Genomic DNA, 21,499 nt, shown 5'->3' with positions numbered 1-21,499 from the left:
GGCTCGGCCGGCGCGGCCCCCCCGCAGCGGCGGGGAGCACTGCTGAAGGGCCGTACCCCCGCCAAGGGGCTGCGGGGAGCAGCGGGCCGCAGCGCTCAGGAGCCGCCCCGCCACCGCGGCCCCGCGGCGGGTGCCCCGCGGGGCCACCTCAGCGTTGCCTCTGCGGGGCTTCGCGGCGCTGGGGAGCCCCGCCCGCGGCCCGGGGCTGCGCAGCGCCTGGCAGCACCCCACCAGGCACGGGACGGGGTTGGGCTCAGCTGGGGCGACCGCGGCCCGCGCCGCCCCGCGGGGCCTTTCGACGCCCTGAGCGGGGCGCTTCGTGCGGCTGGCGCCGCGCGGGCCGCCCCTCACCCAGCGCACAGCGCCGAGCGGGGCAAACGCCTGGGCCGCAGGGGGCCCGGCGCCAGGGGCCGGGGCGCGCCCCGGACGGGCCGGGCTCCGCGCTCGGCGGCCTGCGGCGCCCTGCCCCGGGGGCAGCGCGGGGGCACCCGGCTGCCCTCCCCGCGGGCGGTGCCGGGCCGGAGCGGGCCGCACGTGGGTACGTGACGGCGGCCGGGCCGGCGGGGCCCGGCGGCTCCTCCTCCCCCGGCGCCCGCCGGCGACTGGGCGCCGAGGCTGCGGCGGGCGGCGCGGGGCGGCGCGGCGCGGCGCGGGCGGGGGTGCTGCCTCCTGCGCGGCGGAGCGGGGCGCAGCGGCAGCCGGGGCCGGGAGCGAGCGGCCCGCGCGGGCGAGGGCGGGCGGCGTCGCGGGGCGGCGGCGGCGGGGGCGGCGGGGCTTCGGCGGGGGCTGCGGGCGGGGTCCGCGCCCGCGGCCGGCAGCGGTCTCTGCGCCTCAGCCGGGCTTCGCCGGGTGCTGGCGGTGCGCTCTCCCGCCGCGGGGCTGCACAATGGCAGTCGTTCAGTAGGATGGATCCTGCCGTGGCTTTTGTTCTGCAGATCCACCCATCCTCCTAGCAGTCAAGTACCAGGCTATGGTTTTCTCTCTGGGGATCTTCCTTCCGCGTTTTGCCGGTGTCTCTGATGAGGTTTTGGCCTCGGCTGGGATTTCGCTACCTTACTTTTCGTTTGGCTTCTTGCTGAAAAAAAGGGATTTCTTTTATTTTCTCTCCACGCTTTTGGTTATAATCCAATGTTGATCTAGGGGGAATAACCATTCAGCCTGGCTGAAAAAGAGCATCCGTTGAAAAGTCTCAAAGAAATATACCACGTGAGGAAAAAAAACTGGGAGAAGATCGGAATATAACAATTTTTTCTATGATAAAACTGGTGCCCCTCTTCAGGAGAACTGGTCTCAATTTATTATTATGCAACCACAAGGATCTCTTCTTTCTCAGGGTGTATAAGCTGCTGGATTGCTTTTCGCCCAAATCAATGTGGTTTCTTTGGAACATTTTCAGCAAAGGATCGCATATGCTGCAGTGTCTTTGTGGCAAGAGTCTTAAGAAAAACAAGAACCAAACTGGTAAGCAATCCATTGCACTGCGTTGTTTTTCTTTTATGCTACCCTGTCTGTTGCTCGCCGAGGTAGATCTGCAATCCTGCTGAGGGGAGAAGGGGGAAATATAACGAGGCCAGCACGGACATGCATGTGCATACGTGTATGAATAAGCAAGGAGCGGCTTGGATTAGCTTCAGCCACTGTCACCACGGAAAAGGAAAAAAAAAAAAAAAATCAAAGGCGACCCTAGCCCAGCCTGCATCTCCTAGTTTTTATATGCTGTTTCCAAGGAGGAAACTTGTATCGCTACCCTTTTTGAGGGAAAGCCAGTAGATTACCCCCCCCCTCCCGTCCCCGATGCAAGCCCCCCGTGCACACACCCCCCGGTCAGTTTTGGGAAGAGGAGCCCGGGTCTCCTTCCCGTGCTGCTGCGAGCCGGCCCTGCCTGTGGTGGCTGAGTGTGCCGGGGCTCAGGTCCTGCACAGCACTTTCTCATTAGCTTGCAGTATGTCCCCTCCACCCCCCCTACACACACACCCCCACACACCCGCCTCTCTGAGCTTTCCGAAGTCAAGCCCAGCACCCCTCGTCGCCGGCCTGGGGGGCTGCCCGTTACCACTCCCCCCGGACTCTAGGCCGGGAAGGTGGCGGGGGTGTGTGTGAGGAAAGCGGGTGGACACTTTTCTTGGGGCTTGTGCCCAGACGGCAACTCAGTCAGCTATGCCAATCGGCAGCAGCAGCACCGCCCGGGTGGCTGAGTCTCCCCTCCGCCTCTCCCTGTCGGGATGACCCCTCTGGGCACACGCCGGTGTCTCTGCGTTCGTCTCCATGTCTGCCTGGCAGCCAGGATCATGCGCTTCGGTTCAGCCCGGCTCCGAGGGGGAAACTTGCAGTACATTACATAAGAAATGCAAATGCAGGTGCTCGGGGCCGCCCGGTCCCGGGGGGTCACGCTGCTGCTGTTGCATCCCTCTGGCTCGGGGCGTCCGTGCGGCCAAGCCCGCAGTTTGGCGAGCCAGGTGGGCGAGAAGGGATGCTCGGCGGGCGGGGGAGCCGGCAGCTTTTCAGGGGAAATACCGGCCCTCCCTGCCCCCCTCGCACCGGTCTCTGTCCCCCGCTCCCCGCCCCCCGTCCCCCCCTCCCCCCCCGCCCCCGGCAGGTTGGCTGCAAGCACTTGCGTGCCTGGGGAGGCGAGAGCCGCTGAGCCCGGGCCGCGAGGGGTGGGATGCCGTGTGCGCGCTGCTGTGTGTGTGCCGGCTGCCCTGCAGTGGCAGCTCCCGAGCAGGAGGCTCCTGACGCTGGCACTGCAGTGTAGTAGATCATAGGCTCTCGTTGCCTCTCTGACACCCCAACATCAACAAGCAGCAGCCCTAGCAGCCCGCACCCCTCTCCTCCCCGGCAGCCGGGGTGTCGGCTCCTGCTTCTCCCGGCTCAGGGCCGGTGCAGAGAGTCGAAGTGGGCACCTCGGCGGACCCCCACCCCCAGCTCCCGTTTCCCAGCTTGTCTCCCTCCTTTCCTCCCCGCCGCTGCCGCTGCAGCAGAGCAGCCTCTTGGCATACCGAAGACCCCGAAATGCCCCGCCGGAGGCAGCGCTCAGCCTCCCGCAAAGTGCCCTTCGCCTCACCCGCCCCTTGGCGCCGCAGCCAGCCGCCTCCCCCGGGCGGGGGCAACTTCCAAAGCCGTGTGCTCGCCCCGGGGCGGGATGGGGCCGGCAGGAGCAGGGCAGACGGCCAGCTTCTCGCAGCACCCGGGGAGTCCCCCTCTCTCCCTGTCCGGGCCGCACAAGGGGGGGAGCAGAGCCGCGGCGGGGCTGTGCCCGCTGCCCTGGCCGCCGCCCGGGGGGCGGGCGGGGATCGGCGGCTCCATCGCCACGGTGCTCTGGGCGAGAGGCGATACTCCGGAGGAAGGGCTGGGGGTGGTTGTGGTTTCTAGACCTTTCAGTTTGTGTACCGGGGCGAGGGGGAGACGTATAACACACACAGACACACACTGACCCCCCAAAGGCCCGTGTCCTTTCCTTGCAGAGGGGAGGCTGGTAAGCAAACGCACCCTGAAGCCGAGACGTGTCCCTCGGGGTGCCGCGGGCCTGCAGCACACCTTTCCCGTCTCCCCTGGGACTTTGTCGCACTTACCCCCTCTACACGGGACGAGAGGGTTTCGGTGGCCAGAATGGCACTGCACCCTGCCGGCCCGGGGGGTGCCGGGGGGGGCGGTATGAGCAAGCGGGGCGGACTGCGGGGAGCGGAAACCCGGCGGGGGCGGGCTGAGGGGTCGCTGCACCCCGCTGCCGCGGTGCCAGGGGGCACAGGGCGGCCGGAGAGCTGAGCGCGGAGGTGGGAGCTTGCGGTGGCCGTCCCCGCCAGCCGGCTCCGTGCTCTTGCCCGCCGCCCGCACCGTGTGCGCCTCGCTGCTCCGGCCCGCCGCCAACACGGCGGAGGAGCCGGGACGCCGAGCGCAGCCGCGCCGCTTGCCCTGTCCTGACATCCCGCTCCGGGAGCGCGAAGCTGCGGCTGCCTGCCCGGGGAGGCTAATGAACGGCATGGGGCCGGATTAGCGGGTAGTCGGTCACAGGCGCTGTCGCTCTGGGGGCAGATCAACTGCATCTTGGCTAGGGTCGCCCGCGGGAGAGCAAGGAGCCCCTGCCGCGATGTCCCGCCTCGCCCGGTGCCCCGGCGCGCTGGGCCGGGGGGTGCCCCCCACTCTGCGGGCAGCTGCGGCCGCGGCAGCCGGGGACCCCCGTCCCCGCCGCGGCTCGGCGCTCCGCTACCCGCCCCTGGCCCCTCTTGCCCGCCAAACTTTTCAGGAGCTGCTGGGCTTTTTGCTCTCAAAAGGCACCACGCGAGCGAGCAGCTGCCGCTGATCCAACCGTGTGGAAAATCGCGCAGGTTAGGCAGCTCACGCTGGCTATAATTTCAGTTTATGTAGCTGTTTTCGGCCTGCAACACTTTTTTTTGTCCCTCTCAGCAGCTGGTCTTTTTCCAGAAACGGGACTGGGTGGCTCACTTCCAGGTGTTCCCTGCTTTGTGCTCCCTCGGCGCCGCTGGCTGCATCCCTCCCCTCGGTGTGATGGGTTCGATGACCTCCCTGCGGGCTCCCTTGCCACCCCCGGGGGTCCCAGCTGGCCCTGCCGGGGCTACCGGCACCAAGCACAGCAAGGGGCAAGTAGGGCAGAGAGGGACAGGGTCTGCGGTGGGGTGTGTGCAATTCTCTGGCAGGGTTGCATCAGGAGGCTGTGGTTTATCCATAGTAGAAATGCAGCTGGCTGAAACCCTGTTTGTTCAAATTTACTACCCTGGAAAGAGGAGCTACATTTGATTATTTATCTTTGTACATTTCTTCAGAAGGAAAAAAATAACCCCAACGTTGAGAAAAAATACGTGTGGCTTTGCTTGCACTGATTGAATTTTTTTGAGTTTTCCTGAGTTTAATAGTACAAAAAATAATGAAAGCCCCACATATATGCAGCATCCCGTCCAGCATGAAAGTATTTGTAATGTGTTGGGTTCCCTGGGCCTCACTTGCTTTTGTAATTATTTCCATCTAATTTTGCCCTTACAGCTTGTCATATACACAGAGAGGACCTCACGAAGTGTGAGACAAAAGAGACTTTCCCTTGCAAAGAGTTAAAAGTTGCTCAAAAACATAAGGCCTGAGCCAGGGCTTGTAATGGTAAGATGCCATCCTGGTGGCTTCACCCTGTGGGCTCTAAACTGGGTATGTTCACTTAGCGGCTGAGTCATGGGAAGGATTTGGGGCTTGAGGGGAAATGGGGAAGGAGAATATCTCTGGGTGTATTTTGAAGCAAATACAGCTAGTGAATAGATTTTTTTTTTTACCGAATGACACCTGTGAGGATGCCCATGGGAGATGAAGTACTAGGTGCCCCCAGGGCAGGGACTGCTATCGCATTTCGCTCCTGGTGGCAGCCCAGCACACAGAGGATGGATCAGGTTTCCTTTTACTCCAAGGAGAGGCATCTCTCCAACTCAGTCAAGAGTGTTGACAGGAAAGTAGATGGAAATTGGCATTACTATAAATACGTTGCTGATGATAGAGAAATTTAGTTTCTGTTAGTAGCAATCCCGTATCAATCTCAAATACAAAACCTATTTAGAAAGAACAACAGGCAGTGGCTGAACTAGGATCTCTGCATAGTCCCTTGTCAAACTCCTCCATACAATAGTCAGACTGTTCTTTCATGGACGCTTATTACTTTGAAAAATTTCTAAGCACAGCCATGTGAGGATCTGTCTGAAACAGACTCTTGGGTCTTGCCTGTAAAATATGTAGTGTGTGTCTTTATCTGAATTCTAAGAAAATTGGGCCTCCCCACTGCCTTCCTTACTCATAGAAAACAAACCTGCCACCAAAAGACAAAGGGTGTTTTGCCTCAGTAAGAGCTGCGGGATCAGGTCCTCGAAGTTTCTTTTATGTAAATCCCCAAAGCAGCTCTGACTGCCTAAATACCTACACTGTTAATTGAGCTGTGGCGTATTTCTCTCACTCCAAAGGAAAATTGGCTATTTACATGTATTTCACCTACTGAAGTTTTCTCCTCTATGGAATAAATTTCCTGAATTTATACAAATTTAATTATTCTTGATCAAATTAAATTGCATATTCTACTTTTTAAGGGGTGAAATTTATGCCTGCTCATGCATCTCCCTACTGTGATAAAATGTTTGCACCTAGTTCAATGCCTGCTAATGATAGGTCATTTATAAATGAATTCAAATATACAAAGGATGACTTAGGCTTAGAGAAAATATGAAAAATGTGTTTACAGACATCATTGGTTTAAATATTTATGTGTATGCATTTTTTGTTTTCATTTGATGTTTATTCTACTTACCTGCTTTAATTATGTTAAGTATCTTAATTTTGAGCTAAAATTCCTATTGACTTCAAATTCAGATAAGGAGTGATTTAGACATTCAGAATTTGTCCCTTTGCAAAGATTTCCTGTCCAGTAAATGCCTGTAAAAATATAACCTGGAGAGGAGAGAGCTGATTGAAACTGGAAACCAGTTTTTCAAGAGGACTTCATAAAACTAAAATAGGAATTGGGGCAGTGGACCAACTCTGAGGTGGCATTTTGTAGTCAGTAGAGTCACTGCTGAGGTTCTTGTATAATCACTCAACATGTAGGATGAAACGCTGTGAGTCTAGAATGTGGTTGGATAAATGAGGTGATTGTGTGCAAATTAATTAAACTCTGCTGAATATTTACAGGTGTTTGCCAAATGTGCCTGTGAGCACTGAGTCCTGCTGGAGCAGGTTTCATTCAGTGGAGTATGATCTTGTTACTTCAGGAGCAATGATTTGTTTCTACACCTAATTCTGTTTCAGATGGCCTTTGTGATTTTGGACACATTGCTACTTCCCTATGCCTCGCTTTCCTGCTTGTTAAAAATTGGAGGCAACGCCTGAACGTTTCACAAGTGTGCTAGTGGTCCTTTTGTTTGCTTTTTGCGTTTCAGTGAAGGATAGCTTTTCAAAGACAAATTACTAGTTTACTGAACAGCTTACTGAGAAATGATATTGAATGATCTTAAAAATTTGCAATCTCTGTTGTGAAAAAAATTGCTGTGGTGAGCGCAAGGCTTGATGTACAATTAATGTACCTGAAAGCTACTTGCCACTTTCCAGAATGAATATATGCTGTAGAAAAACAGCCTACCTGGAAATAAACTTTGCAGGACTGGGGCCGTGTTTGGTTCAGAAAGAGCGCTTCTTGCACAGAGTGTTTCGTGTTTCTACAGTCAAAACAAATGAAGCAACTGGGAGGAAAATATTTTTATTGAAAACCATGTGATAAAGTGCTCAAAGGAGTGTATTCATTTCAGATTTGCTATTAAAAAAATGATTTATTGTGTTCTTGAAGTGGATCCTTAGAGGTTCTGAGCCACTCAGAAGTACTGAAAATTATCATTGCAAAGGGAACTGATGGTGTTTGACACCATGATGGACTGAACTCACAAGGAGTAAAATGTGACGTATTCTTTTTAATATACTCTGTAGCAAAGGTGTTAATAACTTTGCATGTGAATAACTAACAAAGTTGTAATTCAAATCAGGAGCACGCTGGCTTTGAAGAGGATCTTTCTGAGGGCAAAACCTCAAAAATCATGAAGTGAAAGGCTTTTAATGGATAAATGGAATGCAGGCTTGGTGTATCTGTAGTGTATCACTGTTACAAGCTCTCACATTAAACAGTAGCAAGGAAAGTGAATTGTTGCTGATGAGACAGCATTGAGAAGTCAGGATAATAATATCCGTAGTAAAATTTAATGCACAAGTCAGAATAATAACACCTTCTGCAGTAAAATTCAATGCACTAGTTAGGTAACACTGTGGTGAACATAATCAACATTTTAATAGTTTGAGAGTTAGTGTTGAATGGCTGTGTGAGTCAAATGACAATAAATGGCATGAAGTTGCTAGCAGAAATTGATGGTGTAATTTTAATGTCCATATTTTGTGTTTTCACTCTGACACCTGCTTATTTTACTTTTAACTGGGAACAGCATGAGGAATCGCACTGAACAAGTTTAACGTTTGCATACAGAAGGCAGTATCTTGGAAATTACTTGGCTTAATCATTTTGTGGCGCTAAAATTAACCTGGTCCCATCAGACAGTAGAATTGAACAAAGGTTAAACATTTCAATTCCATTGAATTGTTTTGGCTTTTGCTCTACAGGCAGTGATACAAATAAACTGTAAACCTCTATGAAAAAATTGTTTTAAGGAGATTCCTGAAAGGTCTGTGTTTCACTGAACTGATAGGGGAATAGACTTGGCTCTTTCCTGACAATTCGTCATGCCATCCATGGTTGGTTGTTTTTTTTTCTTGGTGCAGCTTTGTCATCTGGAGAGATAAGAACATAGTGAGGATACAGAATGTGTGGGATTTGTGCCTTAGCTCCTGAGCATGCCCTGTCTCCAGCTTTAGATGTTAGATGTGCAAGAAAAATAAAAGATACAGGGCAAATTTGGGTGTGATCCTTCCCCTAACCTGTCCCCTCTGTTTTCAGCTGCAACTGGACTGTCTTAAGTCGGACCTTTTATTCAGGCCACTGCGTGCAGTAGCCTCTGAAGGAGCTACACACCTTCACTTGTGAAATGACATTTCTATTTTGGGCATCAAAAACTGTGCATGGCAGCAAGCTCCACATAACCACACACTGTGTGGAGGGGTTTGTACTTTCAGTGGTATGCCTTTCTTCTCCGGTTGAAAAACAGAGGCTAATGCTGCTATTCCTGCTCCGTGTTTGTGATTACCGATTATGGGGAGCTTTTCAGGGGCGAGTATTGCATCTATAAGGTGAAGAGTACTTCCTTCATGGTGCCTTCTTCCTTGAACTGTCAAAAAATTCTGAGCGTTTCTGTCATCTTGGTTCCTGCGCAGTAGCTTGCCTCTGCTGAGGATATAGGCTTTGGAGATGAGGCAGCAGCTGACACATCCCTTTGCATGCTTTGCTTTTATCCAACTAAAAGGAGTTCATTCCTATGGATTTTCTAGGCCTGTGGGATAAGGAAGTATCTCCTGCAAAGGGCATGTTTTCACAAAGTCCTTTCTCTTGAGGGAAGAAGCGGGATATTGCTCCCTTGAACAAGCTTTTAAAGGATTAAGCTCTGCTGTGACTGAAAACTAGAATTTTGTACCAGTGTTGAATGGTTTGAACAGGAGAGAGCGCTTGCATATAAAAGGAAAGACTTCTGTTTACATATAAATCTCTTGGTTCTCACCAATGCTAGCAAAGGTAATATACAGGAATTTCATTGCCCTTTAATGAGGTTTGAGATGAAAATGTTAATTTAAAAGAAGGCAGGTTTGCCAGACTTGTTACTCTTTCAGTAAATGTATTTCTAAGCATGTCCTGCTACGGTTAAACGAAACGTCCAGCTTAAACAGCTCCCAGTCCATGCTTCTCATTAGAGAAGTGCATCATGAAACATTGTTATTGCCCAGGAGTTTCTACACATGTCGCTCATTGCTAATGTAGGTACATTATTGACATTGAATGAGATAAACAGGAACTACCAGTGCAAAACATAATGGAAAATACAGTAAAAGATGTAGAAAAATTATGGAATAGGGAAATTCTTTAAAAAAAATCAGTTAAATTATTACAATAGTAGTATCTTATAAAATAGAGTATCCTACCAGGAATATCTTAATAAGGGTTAAATTAATAGTGGTGCTTATTAATTCATAGAGTTTATAGTATGAAAAAACACTTTACAGTTCTGATTTTCTTGCAACTAGGAATTACAAATCGAACCCAGACTGCTAATAGTCCCTGAGCAACTGAACCTAAATGTGATTATTGGCAGATTATCCCACTAGGAGATCAACCCAGGATCTCAGATGTGAATTAACTGCAGGATGTCTAAAACCCAGGTGCAATTTTGTGGCTCAGACTTTTTCAGCCTTCACTAAAATCCATGTTTTAAAGTAGCATTAACAGGTGGATTAAAATTTGTAAAGCCTTGTGCTCCCAAGAGATTTCCTCCTATTCCCTTGCCAGTATAAATCTTTTTTTGTGTTTGTCCCCATGTGAAGGAGACTTTCTGCCTCAAAACATAGGGTTATACAGACTTTCAGTGCTGACATTTGCTAGTCTCCTGGCTTTACTCAGACCTGTTTTATCTGTGTGAATATGACCTTGACCCATCCCAAACACTGTCACATCCCTTATAGCCTCTCACATCTCTTTCAGTTCTTTAACCTGCTGCTTGTGCAGGCATCTCACCTTTTTACTTTGGATTAGGGTCTCAAAGGAAGATTAGCCCTTAATTATATTTCTTTCAGATATTTTGAAGTTCTTTCCACCACTTCAGATAATTAGCTAGTGGCAATGGTCAGAATGACTGTACATGTGACTACTGTTGTAATGGATATTTATGATGGGTGAAGTGTAGGCTGATGGAATATCCCTTGTTTTGTTGGGCATGAGCTGTATGAATGATTGGTTTCCCACTTTCTGTAATGTACAGTAGCAGAACAGTAGCAGAAGTACACAAATGCAGAAGCAGTAAAGCAACCATGATTGATTAGGAAAAGACAGTAAAGTCAGCAAGAGAATTAACCTGGTAGAGAATTGGTTCCAGGTCCTGGCTTTGCCTGCTTACCTGGGTGCTACATGTCTCCCTGAAGCTTGTGGCCATGACTTCCCAGAGAAGTACAAAACCTGTGTGAATGCATGGCATCCATACCTTCAGCAGGGTACGCACAGAGCAGACTTGTGGTCTGAATCTTGTTCACCTTTGATCTGCCTTGTTCACCTTTGATCGATTTCACTTTTGATAGTGTGGATTTGAGACATTATTTTATGAGAGGATTGTAACATGTCACTTCAGTGCAACATGCTCTAGGGCTCCTGCTAACGAGGCTCGTTTGTGGCCAAACCAGTGACTAGATGTTATTAAACCTTTTGTTCTCAAGTGCTGAGCTCTGCCTGTTTGCACAGAGTTTTGAAACATGTCAGAGATGAATTCTCTTACCTTTGAAACCTGTAGCACAGACTCTTCATCCATGGAACAGGACACCTAAAAGCAGTATGGGATTTTTTTACAACAAATATGCCATTATGTAGTGTTTGTATTGAAGACCCACATTTTTTTGAAGGAGGCCTTACTTTGTTTTAGAACTAGAGTTTAAATCCTGATGATTTTTGTGGAGTTGTAAAACTGTAAGAGAAAAAAGATAATGCTGTTGTGGTTTCCTAGGTAATGTATAACTTGGTAAAATCAACGAGTGTACTCATGGTAGGAGGAATGTGCACCAAGGTAGTGGGAATGGAGTCATTGTGGTTTTGTGTTCTATGTCTTTCCTCATTTCAGTTTGTCTTCGCAGTTTATAAGGGATGATGTATCTGGGGTATTACTGACATGAAGTGGAGATGAGTCCCGTGAATTGTGGGCCACAGAAGATTCTCTGCTCATGGAAGATTTTCAGTGAAGGCATACCTTAGGAGACATTGACTTTCTTAGCACTCTAACGTCACAAATGTTGATTTTGACCATTACCATACAGCACTGAGGAAGACACCATCTAAGGAGTTCCTCAAGATACCTAAATAAATATGGTGCTCTTGATTAAAAAAAATAAATCTTTAAGCACAGTGAGAAAAAATAATTGAATCTAAGGATATGCAGGTAAATATTACGGTAGTTTAAATGTAAAGCTACTTAGTTTCATGGCCTCTTAAATTCTGGATGAGTATTATTTTATTCCAGTTGTGCCAGTTGCCATCAGCATGAAAGTGGAAGCAGCAGTTCAGGATCTTATAACCAAAGCAGAAGTAAGCTGTAAGTTGTTCAGGCTAGGTTAAAATCTTTTAATAAAATATCAAGATAAACAGCAACATGAGGGTTCATTATGTTTGCTGGGGCCCATTTTCCTTGTCTTTCAGTGGCTGGCTGGAGTGACTATGGTCTAAGTTGACTGCCAAGAAGGATACCTGCTAATAGATTTATGATGGAGGATGAGGAAAAGATATTAAGCCCTTGTAGTCATATATGTAGGTTAAGAATTTGGGGGTGGAACTTGATGAAGTTTGAACAAAAGTAAGTCAGAATGCGATGTTAGTACATTAGGTGAGATTTTTTTTCAAGTGCTGTGTGGATGATACATGAATAGTGTGGGATGCTTTCTCTCCCACTTATTCTCAGAGGGAGATGAAAACCCAGAATGACAAAAGAAATTATAAAGTAAATAATAAAGGGATTAAAGGAATCTGTAGTCATTTAGACAGGTTAGTGATAGAGAATCCTACAGGCAAGCAGAATTTAGAAATTGTTTAAGCTACTTATCAATCGAAGAGCAAATAGATCTGAATTTTGAGGACATTTTCATGGAAAACATCTATTTCTAGAAGTGTTTCTTTCCCAAGGACATCTAAGGGAGTTACATTTGAGAGTCTAGCTTCTCTCAATTTATTCCATTTATAGCTATCTTGCTAAAGGTGAGATATCCTTGTAAATGTTCCTTTGCTTTTATAAATGAAGGTGCTCCTACACACTCTAGAGTCTACTGGCTGTCATCACACAGCTCCAAAGAAGTGGCCTCCACGGTGACCTTAGGCTGAGTGTCCAGTGCCTCCTGCCTGCCTGCCTGCTGTCACACGGATGGTCTGCAAGCCGTCTGCATGAGTGTGCCTGGCAGCCCTTGCTGTTTTGGACCCGCACGGGCATGTGGAGCCCTATGTGTGCTCCAGCTGCCTGGGCTAACACCTGCAGGCTCACCTGCCGGAGAGATGGCACATGAGTCTACTCATGAGGGTGGCCCTCAAACTAAACTGAAACAGTATGGTTGCCACAGTAACTGATGGTGAAAGAAAATGTGTTATTCATCCCCCCTTCCCCGCCCCACCCCCCCCCCCCCCAGCTGATTTACAACAGAACTTTTAAAAAGCAGTGTATATGCTTCTATGGATCTTAAGCTTTGTAAATCTTTGTATCAGACGCAATGCACTGGGTGATATAAGCTATAGAGCATTTAAATATAATGCTCTGTAGTGTAAACTGGAAGTATTTAAATAGCTTCTGTCTCATTTGGGAGGTTTCAAAGGCATTTCTGCGCACTTGCAAGCATTAGGCACTGTGAAGGAAGGGGGTAAAGGTTCAATATTAATTTGCCTTTTTCTTCCAATAACTTAATAAATCCATAGTCAGAGAGGCCAAGAATGGTAGGTGCTGTTCAGACCTAGCAGATCACCATACATCTGCATCAAGAAGCATATACTGGTGATCTTAAAGTAACTTCAAAGGGACAGTCAGTCTCTTCTCAGTAACAGATGGCAGGTAAGAATTCTGAGTAAGAACTGTCCACCTTCAGTTTGGCATTGGTATCCTTCCCCCACCTTAAACTCCTCCCAGTTGTTCAGCAACCTAAGATTGAATTTATATTGCTTAATTAAAAAGCTAGGGATTGATCCAAGTCCAAATGGCTATGGCTGGCCTATGTCTACCTTACTTGCAGTTACCACCCTCCCTAGCAGATTTGGCTTGGAGAGAGCTAGCTGAGGTGGTCCAAAACCACGTGGGACTTCAGGAAAAAGTGTGAGTGACCAGAGGTCTAGCACTTCTGTTATTTAGCAGTATGAGCACAGCCAAAGAGGATCAGAAAAACCCTTTCATCTGCACTAAGGAAAGCTAGGGCAAGCTCTGCTTGTTGGGTGACTTACTTGTGCCCCCAGCCTCAGTGTGGGAATGCACCTGGGATAATAACAGCATATGACGCCATTCCAGCCAGGCAAAGAGGGTATTAGAGCTTTGATAGAAAGGATGGTTCCTTTGAGGAAGGAGCACCTAGAAAGGGGCTTCCCAGGGTCTCTTGGTTAACCCTGTGAAAAGCTGATGGAGGAAAGAGACCAGAGAAACCCACTTTGGAGTAAGTTTGGCAGCTGAGCAGCAGAGACCCGAGTCTGTAAGGAATGAATCATAATGAATTTCTGAGGAGTGTGAACCAGGCAGGAAGGGAGGCTCAGTCTCGCTGGGGAAGGCAACAGATTTCCCCTTTCTCCTTTCTCTGACAAGAAGATGCAGCTTCAGGGTAGGGAAGAGCTGAAGGACAGGAGGTTTCCTCTGTCTCTAAATAAAACCCTTTTCTTCAACTTCACTGACTTGTACTTGCTTTCCTCCTCACTGACCTTACTAGGGATCACCCTTTCATTTGTGTGAGCATGTGCAATGAAACTGGTCAGCACTATCATCTGAGTAACCTGTTGTTATACTGCGCACTCATCTTCTGTTTGCTGAGCTATATGGATACTGATCTAAGTTGCTGCTGCACACGTGCTTCTTCATCTTCCTTAATTAAAGGGTATATATTTCTCCCCATATGACCACCAGTCCCTCTCTTCCCTTATATAGTGGTGAAGAGCACAAATGAAGAAATATTTTACTGATTATTGATGTTTTAAATACTTTGGCATGCTAAATCTGGGCATGGTCTGTAAATTAAAAGGGTTTTTCTTGTAGTCTGATGGTACGCTCCAGTATATTTATATGTATTTTGTCTATGTTAATGGAAACAAGAAATCATAAAGCAGTTTGGGTTTGGTTTTCTTTTTTTGTTGTTGTTTTTTGTTGGCTTTTAAAATAGTTTTAGGGAAGATCGGCACTTGGAATCTCTTGATACTTTTCTCTGAGGATGCAAAGGGTATGTTTACTCTTGCATTTAATACTAAATATGAAAAGGTTGAATTTAAGCAGTTTACGGGATGTGGAAAAAGGGACAGGCCACTTGGGAGGAATACAGGAACATCGTCAGAACATGCAGGGAGGCAACAAGGAAGGCTAAGGTCTGGTTGGAATTAAATCTGGCAAGGAAGGTCAAGGACAACAAGGAGGGCTTCTTCAAATACATCAGCTGGAAAAGGATGACTAGGGAAAATGTGGGCCTGCTGTTGAATGAGGTGGGTACCTTGGTGATGAAGGACACAGAGAAGGTGGTTACTGAATGCCTTTGCTGCCACGGCTGGCCCTCAGGTTTCCCAGACCCTGGAGGCAAGAGAGGAAGTCTGGAAAAAGCAAGACTTTCTCCTGGTTGAGGAGGATCTGAGAGTAGAGATTAGGCATTAGAGATCACAAGCAAATTTGACACCCACAGATCCATGGGCCCTGATGGGATGTACCCCCAAGTGCTGAGGGAGCTGGCAGATGTTACTGCTAAGCCGCTCTCCACCATCTTTGAAAGGTCATGGAGAACAGGAGAGGTGCCTGAGGACTGGAGGAAAGCCAATATCACTCCAGTCTTCAGAAAGGGCAAGAAGGAAAACCCAGGAAAACCCTGGTCAGCCTCACCCATCCCTGGAAAGGTGATGGAACAGCTCATCGTGGAGGTCATTTCTAAGCATGTGGAGGAAAAGAAGATTATCAGGAGCAGTCAGCATGGATTCACCCATGCCTGGCCAACTTAACGGCCTTCTGTGATGGAACGACTGACTGGGTAGGCAAGGGGAGGGCGGTGGATATTGTGCGCCCTAACCTCAGCAAGGGCTTTTGACGCTGTCTCCCATCACATCCCACAGGTCAGCTGAGGCAGTGTGGGTTAGATGGGTGGGCAGTGAGGCAGGTTGGGGACTGGCTGGTGGCAGAGCCCAGAGGGCTGTGATCAGTGGCGCAGTGTCTGCCTGGAGGCCTGCAGCCAGCGTGTGCCCCAGGGGGCAGTTCGTCCGCGGCCTGGATGAAGGGACAGAGCGCACCCTCCGCACGTTTGCTGGTGATACAGAACTGGGACCAGTGGCTGACACACCAGCAGGCTGCGGTGCCGTTCAGCGAGACCTGGACAGGCTGGAGAGTTGGGCAGAGAGGAACCCAATGAAGTTCCACAAAGGCCAGTGTAAGGTCCTGCCCCTGGGGAGGAACAACCCCGCACACCCGTACAGGCTGGGGGCTGACCTGCTGGAAGGCAGCTCTGTGGAGACGGACCCGGGAGTTCTGGTGGACAGCAAGTTGCCCCTGGGCCAGCAGTGTGCCCTGGTGGCCCAGCAGGCCAGTGGGTTCCTGGGGTGCATTAGGAGGAGCGTGGCTGGCAGTCAAGGGAGGTGATCCTGCCCCTCTGCTCTGCCCTGGTGAGGCTGCACTGGGAGTGCTGTGTCCAGTTCTGGGCTCCCCAGTTCAAGAGAGACAGGGAACTACTGGAGAAGGCTCAGCGGAGGGCTACAAAGATGATGAGAGAACTGGAGCACCTCCCTTATGAGGAAAGGCTGAGGGAGCTGGGCATGTTTGGCCTGGAAAAGAGAAGACTGAGAGGGGGAGATCTTGCCAATGCGTACAAACTATCCTCAGGGCAGGTGTCAGGAGGATGGGGCCAGGCTCTTTTCAGTGGTGCCCAGTGACAGGACAATGGGCAGTGGGCACAAACTGCAACACAAGAAGTTCCATCTGAGTATAGGGAAAAACTTACTTTGAGGATGATGGAGTGCTGAACAGGCTGCCCAGAGAGCTGGTGGACTCTCCTTCTGTGGAGGCACTCAAAAACTGCCTTGACATGCTCCTGTGCAACCTGCTCTAGGAGAACCTGCTTTAGCAGGGGGTTGGAATAGATGATCTCCAGAGGTCCCTTCCAATCCCAACCATTCTGTGATTCTCCTCTTGTCATGAATTCCCTGAAAATCCCAGTATCGTAAGAAGAAGAAACCGAGGTATCATTACTTAATCTGGGACTGAGAAGAGTGTTGCATTTAACAAGAACAGATATTTGTGTTTTCATTGCCTACAATAAAGCCAATTGTAAAAAGCTCTGATGATGGGACATAATTTTGTGTTGCCATAAAATAAAGCACAGTGGGGGGCTGTGTTCACATGTAGGCTTGTTATGAAGATCTGGGATTTCTGAAGCCATTCTAACCACTCTAAATTTGGCAGTTGAGTGAAATCTAAGCTGGTAAAGCCTTTTTAGCAGCAGAGGAGTAAAAAAGTATATTTCAAATACTTCTCAATTTATTAGGCATCTTGAAAACTGTTTCTTCAGTTAGTAGCACATTAACATAACGTGTCTAGGACCTTTCACATGGCATGGCAATTAAGACAACTTGGGCCAGACTAACTGAATTGAGATTCTTTCCAAGAGTGAAAATATGTTTTCTTCATTCCCCCTTCCAGGCTGGGAAAATGAAAGTTTTTGTTGTCTCCTCATTTGCAGTGTCTTTTTTTTTTTTTTGCCATGCTATCTGAGAGCACCAGCTTTAATCATTCTTCTGGAAATTCCTTGCTCTTTGCATTATGCTGCAGTGCTCCATTGTCAGATTGGGTCATCAAAGACCTCCAGAGAAGGGTTTTACAGGAGGATAAAGGGAGCATGTTCTCCATGGCCAGTGCATGGAACCATTCTTGTGATGGAACTGATCTTTACCCTCAGAGGAGAAGAAGGGAAAGTTTTTTTTGGCTTTGGCACACTGCTGTGGGTTTTAAAAATCTAGCTAGATTTAAATACTCAAATCCTTTCATGCTAATCCACCACTCCTTGGTCTCTGTTAAGAAGACGCCCCTGTTTCTGCCAAAGACAATAATTCTCTTGTGCAGATGAAATGGCTCTGTGCTTAATCTACTATTACTTGGATGATTCTTACAGCGTCAGCCTCAGTCTGCTCCATCTTTTTGTCTATTTTAACTTACAGTGACTAATTTGCAGAACAAGCATGTCTTCCCCAGTTTGCATTCAAGGTCATTAATGTATAATGAAACTAATCTAGGTCTACAGAAACCAAATAGAACAAGCAGCAAATGAATGGTTCAGACAGAACAGCAATTTTCCCCCATGTGGACACAGTCGTCTTGGATTTTCCCTCTAAAGAGAATTGAGCCTATTCTCAGAATCCCCAAGTTCTTGGTTTTTTCAATGCTCTGTTAGGTACAGGCAACAGTGGAAACCAGAACAAACTGGAGGTTACACAAATAGATTTCAGAAGTCTCAATGTATCTTCAATGAAGGACCTTGAAGCAAATTTATGAAAAGAAAGGCTGAGTTGACAGGAATTTCTAATCCTTTTGAAAAATACTTCTAAAAAAATATGTTAGAGAATGAAAGTTAGAACTGCAAACACTGCAGTATACAAATTAGTGAGTGGGTCACCTGCTAATCTCCTTGCCCCTGATATATGGCACTAATGTTTTCTCCCCGAGGGTGATGTGCAACAAGAGTATCCTAAGTCCCTGACACGGTACCATTTTTTAATTCTTATTATTTTTTATCCAGTACAGAAAGATCTGGCTAATGTAGAAATATGTGGCATCAGTAGATATTAGCAGTACTTTTCAAAGAATAGTGCTAAAAATACTCATTTTTTTAAGGTTAGCTACAATGGTGAGTTTATGAAGCTTCCGAAGGAGCACTGGTAGAATGGCCAGTGCATTGTGCACTGTCCAGTGGACCGCAGTACACTCAACTGATAGGAATAAAGGTCCATCACCAAAACAGAATGTGAAAATTCTTGCTTTAAGTTCACTGCTGTTTGACGCAATTAAGGAGGGCAATTAAGCCAAAAAGTTCCATGATACTAAACTCAGTGTTTGTTGTACCCTCTGTGAGTGCCTAAGCCTTTACAACTGAGAATGCACTGAGACAGTCAGGCAGCTGAGGCAGTGAAGCAGTGTTTTCTGGAGGGTTTATAGGAGCCAGTTTATGCAGTTTGTTTAAATTAGTAGTGAACAGTTCTACATTAACAATTGTCTCAGTGCTAATAAGTAGGAGTGTCTGGAGTGCAGTACTTCACTTGCTCAAGTTATACCTGTGCTTCAAGAGGAGCCAGATCTTTCATCACATCCAGCGCTTTCGTACCTAAAGGATGGACCTGAAACTTTTTTGCTCAATTTTTTTTTTAAAGCTCATTTTATATCAGTCTGTGTTTGCATTCCTGTCTTCTTTTTTCTTGGCAAACTTACCACAGTATTTTCAAGGTCTGTTAGCTGTTTAGCTGTTGCTCCTACATTTCCCTGTAATAGCCCTCTTAAAAGACACCATTTCTATCATAATATTCCATGGCTGATGACTGGGTGGACTGCTCTTGCCCCTAGATGCATAGTTACCTAATTAGAGATTATTCTATTATGGAGCTTCTTTAACCTGTATTTCCTCTTCTTAGCCCACAGGACACAGGCAGGGGATAGTTACTTTTGCCAGTGCTGTGACTTCCACTGCAGTCCAAATGCTTATTCCCCTTCTTCCTCCTTCAGCTGTCTCTCCCCATCTTCCTTTCAGATAACTTTGTTAGAGAGAAAGAGAGTGAAAAATCCTGCTTCACAGCACCCAGCAGGGAAATTTTTCCACCTGGGGATGGGATTTGGAGCAAGGTTTTCTCACCACTCCCTCTGCTTCTGTAAGTGCAATACAAAGCTCCTGTCAGTTCACATCCTTTGCTGTGGTGCAGGGCCTCAGCAGCACTGTATGTTTCCATGTATTTTAAATTCTGATGGATTTTGAAAAGCTTGAGAGCTAAGACACCTCTGCTGTGCTCCATGAGAGATCTCATGGTCTTTATCCTAAAGTTTTCTTCAGTGATGAGAGAAAACATCCAATACCTGCTTTTAGTGCCATTGAGACAATTACTGTCATCGCTGGAATGCAGCACATGGCCCCATCACCTGATGAGGTTCAGTGTGGTCCCACCACCTGTCACAACACTCTCCAAACTATCAAGCTGCAACAAGGTCTTTTACCATCTCATACCAGCATACTCTCCATGCCAGTCCCTCTGCTGCCTTCTCCTCACCTCATCCAGAGCACATGCTCCCTCTCTTCTCCCTACTTCTTCCTCGGCTGCTCTCTCTTCATGGGCTCTCAACCACTTCACTTAACCAGCCACAGCTGCATCTTATCTACATTGGCCAACCCACCGCCCCTGAAGCCAGCCCACAGTTGTATATTATCAATGCTAATTAACCCAGCTTCATTCCTCTAAGCCACCTAATGAGGTTCTGCGTGGCAAAGTTGTTTTGTAATAGAAGAAACCTTTGCTTTAGGAGCAAAGAGATTCTGAACTCTTGAGTTTATGGTACTGTGGGGCAAATACTGCCCTTCTGAGAACAAGCTCTGCTCAGAACAAATTAGAGTGGATTTGAGTTAACAGTTGGGAAGGGAAAAGGCTTCTGGAATTTCTCTAGAGAGAGCACAAGCCCTGCTTGCTGTACCATCCAGCCTGTGTGCAGAGGGATTTCTGTGAGTGGAGTAGAGGGAGAAAAGAACAAAGCCAGTAAATTCACTGGTACTCAGATGTCCCTCAAATGAGCTTCAGATTTTGTGGCTGAGACATCAGAATTTTTGGGTCTTATTACTAAAAGTTCTACTGAAGGTGAAGAAAGAAAAGCAGCTTTAATTTTCTTGTAGAGAGCCTTTCTGCACTTCCATGTACTTACTATACTGACAATACTCACTGTGTACTCTTTTCCCTTCCTGCTCTTCCAGGCTTATGGATACCGTGAGTCTGTTAACACTTGCAAAATTACTTGGATTTTGATTCTTTTCCATCATGCAGCAGCCATTTGAGCTATGTCCACTCAACTTCGCTACATTTTTGACAGTACTATAATGAGGATTTAAGAAGATGATGTCTAAACAGGAGCCAAATAGTCATATTTATAAGGAACATACAGGGACCTGAAAGAACACTTGCAGGTCAATTTTAGTATTACTGCCCTGATATCTCATAATTTGGCATGTACAAGAAAGCATGAAGGATTTTTTTCAGCGGAGTACCATTAGATTTTGGTTCTTTGCAGGCAATTTTTAGTTTAAAAGGTCTAGTGGTATTTTCAGAGATAAATAGGTTAATACACATTATACAAAATCCCATTCTGCTGTTAACAGATCACAAAATGTTCTTAAAGGTAGAGTGTAATGTTAATGGTGGGCTTGGGCTCATGGTTTAGTTGCCGTTTCTTGGAATATCAGTTGTGTTACCAAAAACCCCACCCCTCTTTGTCTGGACCATTCAACCCCAGCCGAAAGGTTTTTTCTGTAAGGGGAAACACTGCCCTTGTCATGAACGAACGTTGGAGAGAAAATGTCCCTATGTTTATTTAACAAACGGGTTCTATTCAGTTAGCAGCAATGTAAAATGGAAGGTGCAACTGGCCTGTTTGTTTTTCAGGGGTAATATTAACACTGAGTTTCTTAACCTTTCCCAACTGTATAGTTTTACCAATGCCCTTCAGTATTTTGATAGGTTTAATGAAGAGCTCAATCATTCAAAACTTCTATCAGTTCAGTAATAGCAGGCTCAGGGCCCTGTCTTGTCTCACAGTTTGCCCAAATGAAGATGCTAACTTTTGATTACATTACAAGGATTAGTAGCAAAAAGCAAGTACAGATTTGCTGTCTTTAAGATTTATTGTTCTTGCCAATAATCCAGGTTTTTTATTTACCCTTCAGAAACCAAGAAATTATTTCTGAATATATTTCCTCCCACCTTTATTTTTTTATCTCTGCTCTTGGAAACTGGAACAAAAATCTTGCAGATTTCCTTTCCTCCCTCTCTACAGGTTTAGACTCTTCGTAGCTGTTATTGTACCTCAAGAAGTCTAGATAAAGACTGATTTTAGTGTGTCAAGCG

At 47.4% G+C, this 21,499-nt stretch overlaps 1 protein-coding gene across 2 annotated transcripts in view; it reads left to right on the top strand.

Moving 5' to 3' along the window:
* FGF14 (fibroblast growth factor 14) overlaps positions 1-21,499 on the top strand; it is a 471,862-nt gene that overhangs the window by 51,535 nt on the left and 398,828 nt on the right. The window contains exon 1 of one of the 2 annotated variants that reach the window (XM_080375677.1): positions 808-1,461. The exons of the other annotated variant lie outside the window; for it this stretch is intronic. Coding sequence (XP_080231803.1) covers positions 1,254-1,461 — 208 coding nt within the window. The 5' untranslated portion in view covers positions 808-1,253. Of the gene's footprint in view, positions 1-807; positions 1,462-21,499 lie in introns of those variants that run through there. 2 annotated transcript variants of the gene reach the window in all.

This window comes from Falco punctatus (assembly GCF_963210335.1).
Source record: "Falco punctatus genome assembly, chromosome: 2".
Classification (NCBI taxonomy): Eukaryota; Metazoa; Chordata; class Aves; order Falconiformes; family Falconidae; genus Falco; species Falco punctatus.
The sequence above is the reverse complement of the archived record's forward strand: the minus strand, read 5'-3'. Positions and strand labels throughout refer to the sequence as shown.